The following is a 9,229-nucleotide window of genomic DNA, read 5'->3' on the forward strand; positions in this document are numbered from 1 at the left end:
ATGATTGTATAGACTAATCCAGTGCCAGTGTCTACTCACTAAAATTTAAGACGACTTAAGGAAGAAAGATGACTCCAGTTGGTTCCATGGATTTTGTTGAGGCCTGCTAAATAGTAGGTGTCATGCACGCGTGCTCAGAAGAGTCCCTTAAGTGGGCACAAGAGAAGGAAACTTCCCATGAGAACCAGAGTGTTGATGAAGAGTTATCTCTGGTGTCAGCAGAACAATATTTACTCTCCAGCTACACACATTATGGGAATGAGAATGAGCTAGATAAGCAGGATCGGGAAAAAGCCACAACAGAGGTGCATACAGAGGCCAATTTGGACCTAGATGGGGAAACAGTCTCGCAAGTTGCCAATAAGGAATGTGTGAACCAAAGAGATAAAGAGAAAGGAGCTTTCGAAGATGCGCGCTCTCACAGGCCCACATGCAGACTGGGATAGCTAGAATAGAGATTGACTGAGAGACGTGGGGGGGGGGTGTTGCTCCACCCTTGGAGGGACAGCCCCAAAGGTTTCATAAACCCAGTGGTGTAAGTTGAATTTAGTTACAACAAGAGGACAACTTTTTAGCCTGTGTGACTGTTACTGTAATACCGTTTAGAATAAAGACATTTGTAGCTTCAACTGGGGTGATTACATTCGTTGGGAAGGAGCACCCAGCTCATGACAGCAGGATCTAGAATTTGACCAAGGCAGCACTGTTCTGCACTGAACTTCAGTGCTAATATATTGTTGCTGATACTCAGCAATGTTAATAAATAACAAATAAGCGCTTGTTCAGTGCAGGTTATTCTCTGTTGGCAATTGAGTAATTGACTCCTAGTTCCTTCTCTAGTTTTTTATCCCCAAGAGACCAGTGCATCACCCCTTCTGTGAAACCTATGACTTTAACCCTTATCCCTTATCCCCAGCTGAAAAGAAGCATATATCTTCAATTAATTAATTAATTTCTATACCACCCAACAGCCTACTTTCTCTGGGCAGTTCACAGTAACATATTTTCAAACAGTATAAAATATGCCTATTAAAATATCATAAAATTGCCAATATAAAATTTAAAACAAAATGAAAAACAAAAGCAAATGGAAGACTGAATATTACTTCTTTGCCACCCTCACTGCCTGATAATAACCCTGATTACTTCTGTTGGGAGGCAAAGATAAAGCAGACTAGAGGCAGTGAGCTATTGTTTCTTTGCTGCTCTCACTGCCTCCAGACATGCCTAACTATAAGCACATAGCAGGATTCGACTGCATTGACTAGGAGATTTTCTCCATCTGTACTCAAGCCATCTCCTAATTTGTTTCATTGCTCTAAGTTCTGGGGTTTACCACAAACTGTACAAGTTCTATTATAGAGCAGGTGCACAGGAGTGATTGTGTCAATTGCCTGGGCCATCTCTGTATTCCAGAGATCAACCAGGGACTTGACAAGACTACTGGCCATATCAGCCAAAATCCTCTGCTCAGAGCCCTCTGGATATCATCCAGAACCATCAGCTCCAGGGGCAAGCAATCTTAATGGGTCCCCCACCCCAAAAGGAGAAAAGTCACTATTCATCTAAATCCCAGCAGACAATGATCTGACTTTGACAAGGGGACCAATTCAAAGTCGTCTGTCATCAGGTCACTTACTCTCCTGTCTGGCTGAGAAAACAAAATCCAGAGTTGTGCATTGCTAACTGCATTGGGCCAATAACATGCTGGGGAGCACCATGTTGTCATGGAGCTCATGTAGTCCTGAGCTTCCCAGAAAGTATACCCTCAGTGTGGATGTCAGGACCAGCAGCCTGGGGGACCTCAGCATCACAGCTGAGACAACCTCTGTCAGTTCAACTAAGGAGAATGTTGAGTTGCAGGTTGGAGGTTGGACAATGCACCAACAGAATCCCCAATCTGTCCCACTGGCCTAGTAGAAAATGCAGAAACTCTAGACTCGGAGTCAGATGGAGAGGGCAACTGGAGTGAGCGATAGAATTCTGACAGATGATGGCAACGCCTCCTCCCCAGCTCTCCAGTCTAACTTGCTTCTGTACCAAATTCCCATGTGGGCAGAGCTGGGAAAGGCTAATTTCTCCCTATTCACCTAACCAGGTCTTGGTTACGTATGCCAAATTGGCTGCCTCATCCACTATTAAATCATGGATGAGGAAGGTCTTACTGATCTGGCATTTTAAAGGTCTTACTGATCTGGCATTTTAAAGCAGCATCCAGAGACCAGAGGACAGGCTGATAGAGCAGCTACCAAACCTGTGGTGTCTCAATCCAGCCAGCCCCGGTGTCAGCTGTGGGAGAGAGGCTGACAAGATGACAAGGGGGCTGGTGGAGAGGCTAAGCCAGGTGGGAAGAAAGGCTGGCAGGATGGCAAAGTCAGCATTCCTACCCTTGCTGAGGGAGTCCAGGGGGGCTGGATCAGGTCTTACAGGTCATTACAATTGTTCACATTCCTTCTCTATTAAGCCAAAGCTCCTGCCTTTTCTTCCCTCATTTTCACCCCGTTTGCTGTCTTCCCTAATGATAGAATGGTAAGTTCTTTGGGGATGGTATCTCTCCACTGCTTCCATTATTCTGTAGTACAGGGGTAGCACTAAAACAGCTAGCTATTAAGCTAGAGCTGCCTTGATATAATATTACAAATGCCATATTGTGTAACAGGTTCATAGTGCATAATCTGCAGAGGAAATTGTATGGTCTGTGACAGTTTAAAAATAATATTATATGGAAAAAACCTGGCATAGTGTTGGAAAGGGCACCATGCAGGCATCAAATACCTAAGAGAGAATGAAAAGAAGTATTGCTTTGATAATAGTAGCCCATCTATGAGAGAGATAAATAATGCAAGTGGCCCACTGTATTTTTGAAGAAAATGTACAGGAAAATGTGGTTTGTCCTTGTCAGTAACTGTATGCAAATCTGCTAATTTTTTTTCCTACCTGTTTATTAGAAGCATGCTGATTTGGGCTGCCTTCCCAAAGCGAATTATTACATAGAATATCATGTTCAAATTAGATGTTGTACTTCATTTATTTCATTATGAGATTGAAAGCAATATAATTGCTAGTTGATGGAAGACATAAAGGTCAATTTTAAGTTTTTTAAAAAGTTTCATTCTTCCCGCCTTTGTTTGTTGTTGAATTCAACTTGTTGGCTGTAATACCGTGCAATGGGAAAGAGAATACTAGTCCACTGAAGTATTATGATAAGGGATGGGGGGAAATGTTTCATTAAGGCTCATTGCACCATGAAGCATCCTAAGTATAGAGGAAAGGAAGATTAGATCTCATGCCGAGGAATAGGCAGGATGGGCAAAGGAACTGCTTGGGGGCTACATTAGGAGTTAGAAGCATTGAATAAGGGACTAACAGGGGAGTCCTATACTTGTATGGCTGGCTGGGTCATGGTTGTAGGCAATTTTTTCTACCTAGGACTGTGCCATAAGTGGAACAAATCAAGGACTTGCACCATTTTCTTCTGTCTAGCTTTGTATCTAGAGCACCTTGACAGAAACATTGGTTAGCTTTACACAGGACTCCACTATGATATTTTTCTGTTACTTGAACAATCAACGTGGCTTCCTGCTCACCAGAATATATTTCATCTGGAACATACCTGCCATATTTGTCCACACTTTCAGTAATTTACTTGTTCCTCTGCCATGAGGTGCTCTCTCTCCTTCTGATCATGGCTGACAGCAATAACAATTCTCTTTCCATTCAGTTTCCATCCAGCCAATTCCATCATTCCTTTTGCTTGAGAGAAAGCAGTTACATTTTGGTAACTTTTAATGTTAGTGGCTGTGTTTGCATTCTATACTGCTAGATAAATACTAAGACAAAGGCAAAAGAAGTTCACTCGGCTTTAAGTGTGAGAATAAGAATTTGCAAGATCAGAAATCTAAAGATATTAGCAGATAGATAATTAAATGTTCCATGCAGCATTCACTAAAAGGGCACAATATTTATGTTAGAGCAAGGGAAAACTTGACTCCATCATTGGCTGGGGGCAATTCCAGTTGCTTGACTCTGCTCCCTTTCATAAGGTATCCTCAATTAGAACTACTGCCTATTAGGCTGTAGTTTGTGGCCAAAGGTGACATGGATGGACCCCATTAGAAACAGAATGGTTTCCCATAGGCAAAGGTATCAGACAAGGGATTATTTTATCTCCCTATCTGTTTAATCTGTACAAAGAATATATCATAAGGAAAGTTGAATTAGAATCGGAGGAAGTAGTGAAAACTGGCAGAAATCACATCCATAATTTAGGATATGTTGATAATGCCATACTACTGGCAGAAAACAGGAATGAATTGAAATGACCTCTGTTGAAATTAAAAGAAGAAAATGCAAAAGCAGGACTGCAGATGAATATTATGGGGAAATGACTACAGAAAAGTTACCGAACTTTGAGGTCAAGAATGAAGGAATTGAAATTGTGAAAGATTTTAGATATCTAGGCTCAGTCATCAATTAGAGACTATAGCCAAAAATTTAAATAAGATTGAGACTTAAATGGACAGCAATGAAGAAATGAGAAAAAATCAAGTGTAAGTACATTTCACTAGAGACCCAAGATCACCCATCCTTTTGAATTTGCTGTCACTATATATGGGTGTGAAAGCTGAACAGCAAAGAAAGCCAGGAGGAAGAAAATTAACACATTCAACACATGATGCTGTGGGAGGGCTTTGCGTATATGCAGGACTGGCAGAAAGATGAACATGGGGCTCGGGCCAGATCACATCAAGCCAGAGCTTTCCCTTGAAGCAAAAAAGACAAAACTGAGGCAAAATTCCCTGGGAAGGCCATGCCAGGGAAAGTCAAAGGCAGAAGAAGAGAAGGAAGAGCAAATACAAGATATACTGACCACATGAAGGAAGCCACAGCCTTGAATTTACAAGAGCTGACATTCTGGAGGACTTTCATTCATAGAGTTGCCATAAGGCAGAGATGACTTGAATACAGCAGTACTACATTTGAATGTAATTGTATTGTGCAAATCTTTTGTTGACCACTGTGAGAGGATAAGAAGTAGGTTGCAAGTATTAAAAAACACTATTTTTCATCCCATCATGTTTCAATGGTCTGCATCCCTAATATAGAGTCACTTTCCTGACAGTGAAAAACCATACTTCAAGCTGCCATTCCTCAGACTATAATCATCTTCTTCCAATGACTGAAAGTTAAGGACTCCTTTAATGCAACCTAAGCTGATGGGGCGAATAGCAGGGAAATTTCTATTGAGCTCTTCTGTGATTTCCACACAATCTTGCTGGAGGAAGTTCTCATTTTTCTGGAACTTTTAATGTGCTTGAGTAGTATTTCTTTTATTTCCACATCTTGTGGCTCAGGTGTGCATGCATACTTCATGGGGCAACATGACCAAAATGGTCCAAGTCCATACATCTCCATACAAATAGAGACAGAAACAAAAGTTCCTTTACGCTGTAGTCAGATAACATTCTTATCATCCTGAGCTGAAGTCTTGGAGTGAAAACTTTGTCAGAGTATAACAACCCTTTGAGACAAGTGAGAGCTTAACAATTTTACCTTACTCCTTTGTTTTTTCTCAAATAACATTCTAATTCTTCAGAAAGGTGTTGTTTGTGATCTGCCCCGAGGCTTTGTTGCGATGGGGGTGGCATAGAAATGTTTTAAATAAATAAATATTAAGATATAAAAACTTCTGTTCATGAGTGAGCAGTCCCCAGCTCTACTGAAACTCTTGGATAACGTACAGTTTTATAATGAACTCCATTTATCATCCCAGTCTTGCAAAATTGTGCCACAGATTAGTTAATAAAAAGAAAATGGAATTTTATGTATTCTCTTCTGGAAGTGCATGATATTGAACACAGTGGGAGTGACTGTCAAATGAGCATGCATAGGATAGTAATGTATGTTGATTTTGTTTCTCAAGTTTACTCATGGTATAGAAATGGTCAGAAAATGTCAGAAGATAGAACTTGACTTCATATGAAAGAATCATAGTCGGTGTTTCATTTGCTTTTAATAGCCAAAGAGATTCATAGCATACCTATTGATTATGGGGTTAAAAAGCCTATCACTTTGTTTTAACCTTGCCTTGAGCTTTGTACACATGTTTGAAAAAGAGAGATTTGACAGCAATCTGGGGCACAAGGACTTCTATTTTACTTCTCTGTGAGCCATTGGAGTGGGGGAGTAATTGTATTAGGGCTCTCTGTAATAAAAGGGAAATAGCATTAAGTAGAATTAAATGTGATGCAGCTTTTGAAAAAAAAAAAAAGATTCAACTGGGCTTCCATGAATCGCTGTTTCCACCTAGTGGCTGTGAATGAGAAATATTCGACTTCAAATTAGAGCTGTTATTGGAAACCAAAAGGGAAAGGAAGCTTTGTAATGGAAGAATGCAGTTCAGGTGCTTATATGGTTATTATATTGCTGTCTATTATTGCCAATACAGTTAAGAGACTGCCAACTTTTCATTTATTAAAAAAACCCAGTTTTTGAGGAGCTTGAACTTGGTTATTAAAACTCATACTGTGTTGAAACTTGGTGGCTTAATAGCACTTTCAGGAAAAGCCATGTAATGTCTACTTCAAATGTGCATTAACAATAATGAACTAGTACAATCCTGACAAGCCTTCTGACGGGGAACCTAAATAGGCCTTTGCTCTAAGGGGAGGTAGCGAACCCCTCCTTCCCTCTCTAATTCCAGCAACAGTTATATGAACAAAGAAAATATTATTTTCAGCACAGGAGAGAACTAAAGTCACAAAGGTTCCTTGTACCTGAATTACATCGTTCAGAATACAGCATGCACCAACTCCCAAAATTTTAGGCAAGAAACATCAAACAAGGCATATACTCAAGCCATAGGCACAGTGACCTACTGCCATGTTTAAAAAGGTGGTGGGGGTTGGTTTTTTGTTTTGTTTTGTTTTTTAATTTACTGTTTGGAGTCAGTGCCAGTTCCTGTGACCTAGCATATAGTGCAAACAAGGTTTCTTCCCACTTATTTATTTATTTATTTATTTATTTATTAAAACATTTTTATGCCGCCCCATTCGCCGAAGCCTCGGGGCGGCTTAAAACAACTTCCCACTGTACCAGAGCACCGAGTGCCAAACGGGCACCGATGCTGGGAGTGGGGTGGGACAATGATCAAATAGGAACATCCCTTCCCCACCTTGCTTCTTCACTGGGTGCAATGGTTTCTGTGTCTGTTCTTTCCATGCCTTCCTTTTGGGGAGGAAAGAAGGGAAATTAATTCTTTAAGGATTAATTGAATTGGTGCTGGAGGTTGACTCAAGAGGCAATAATGTGAGGTAAATTAATTCAAGGGTAATCAGTTTGTAATGTGGACATTGGATTTCTTACTTCTGTGATATGGGCATTATGTTGCGGAAGCAAATGTGGAACTGCCTCCCCAGATATGTGCACTGGGCGCCTTCTTTGTATATATTTTGGCACCAGGCCAAAGGTTCTTATTCTCAGAGTATTTTAATTGTTGAGAGTTTTAATTGTAATGCTATTTTAATTTTTGGCTGTTATTTTAACTAATGACTGTTAATATTTTAATGGTTACTTTTAAGACATGTCCATTCTGTTAATGTATGTAATCAACTTGGCTGGTGCTCCTGCTGTGATTTGGATGTTTTGCTGGTTTTGATGTTTTAGTATTGAATTGTTTATGTTGTTTTCATGTTTTGCTGATGGTTTTTACTGTGTAAACTGTCCAGACAGCCATGTGGCTCTTGTGACAGTATACAAAATGTTAAATCAATAAATAAATTAAAGCGAAAGCCATAGGAACTGGGAGATCCAATCCCACTTCTGCCTCATATTTAGGTTGTGTCACTTGTCTCTGTAGTTAAGTACCCTCTTTGTAACAGTGGGCAGTTAAATTCCTCTGGGAAGCTTAAAGTCATGAATGAAAGTCAACAGCATCCCCTGATTGTTTGTATCCAGTATTTGACATTCAGGAAGTGTGTGTACACGTATGTGCATGTGTGTGTGCGTGCATGGAAAAGGGGGAATTATGTGTGTTTTCATGATCATGAGGAAATGAGAGAAAGCTGTAGGGGTTGTCATGACATGGTTTGTTATCATGTTGCCCATTTCTAAAAACAAGTAGAAAGTCTCATACATACTTAATCCCTTGGTCATATACTGTGACATACAGAGCCCTCAGCTGGTTTTCAGTGAGGATTAGAATTGTTCTGTTATGGTATTATGTAAAGTGCCCTAAGAACCAACCATAGTGGAAGTGGAGTGGGAGAAAATTAAATACATATAAATGTACCTGACCTCTATCTAGCCATAATGCCTTTTTAAATGATATATGAGAAGCTAACCATAATACAATTCAAATATATATTGAAGCTATACTAAAAATACTCAAAACAATATCAGTTGTTTTGAATATTAAAATTATTGAACTAAGGACCAACAAGCTGAAAGCCAACAGAGGAAGAAAAACAACAGCAGAACAGCCAGGTACAAAGATATATAGGAACATAGGTGATACTATCCTGAACTTGAGAGAGGTTTTTATGTTGATAAAAAAGATGTGTATTGAAAAGAGGAGTTACAATTTTGCTGTTCAGAAAATAGTTCCAGTCAGAAATGTATTTGTAAAAAGATCATTGCTAATACTTCTGATAAAAAATAGATTTGTTTGTTTGTTTCAGATGGGCCATTAAACATGAAGGAACAAGTAAGCCTGGTCAGTGGAAACAGTCAAAAGTGGACAATCCTTTGTGGAACAAGCTGACATATATGTGGCCTGTGCTTCCAAATGGAGAACTGAATCAGGTAACTTGGTAAATGCAAACACTGCACAAATACAAACATCTATACTTGTCTACTGAAGCACTTTAAACATGTCTCTGCACACACACATATTTAAAATATACCCTTCTTAATACATGCCACTAGTATGCATAACATTTGCCATATAAATTGCATGCTAGAGATGGTATACTTAAAGTACTGAGACTACAATCCAGAGAGTTTCAGTTTAAGTGGGCCCAAGGCTTCTGCCTAGCCAATAGGTCTTTTCACCTCATGTATTTGATTTGTAGCATCTGTGTCATATTGCAAACTATGAAATTCCTATCAGCATCAAAAATATCTGCAGTTCAGTGTAGGGAGCTGCTGCTTAAGATTAATTCAAATTGGTGCTATAAAAAAATCTAGATTTTGATGTATTTCTAGAATCACTTTTTCATTGTCTCTATTA

At 39.5% G+C, this 9,229-nt stretch overlaps 1 protein-coding gene across 1 annotated transcript in view; it reads left to right on the top strand.

The window, feature by feature from the left end:
- Window positions 1–9,229, top strand: part of DCDC1 (doublecortin domain containing 1) — a 322,276-nt gene that overhangs the window by 259,146 nt on the left and 53,901 nt on the right. Inside the window, exon 18 of the mRNA XM_044426107.1 lies at window positions 8,679–8,810. Within this exon, the coding sequence (XP_044282042.1) occupies window positions 8,679–8,810 (132 nt within the window). The remainder of the gene's footprint in view (window positions 1–8,678; window positions 8,811–9,229) is intronic.

The sequence above is a fragment of the Varanus komodoensis genome, unplaced genomic scaffold (genome assembly GCF_004798865.1).
Source record: "Varanus komodoensis strain SLA01 unplaced genomic scaffold, ASM479886v1 scaffold16, whole genome shotgun sequence".
NCBI lineage: Eukaryota > Metazoa > Chordata > Lepidosauria > Squamata > Varanidae > Varanus > Varanus komodoensis.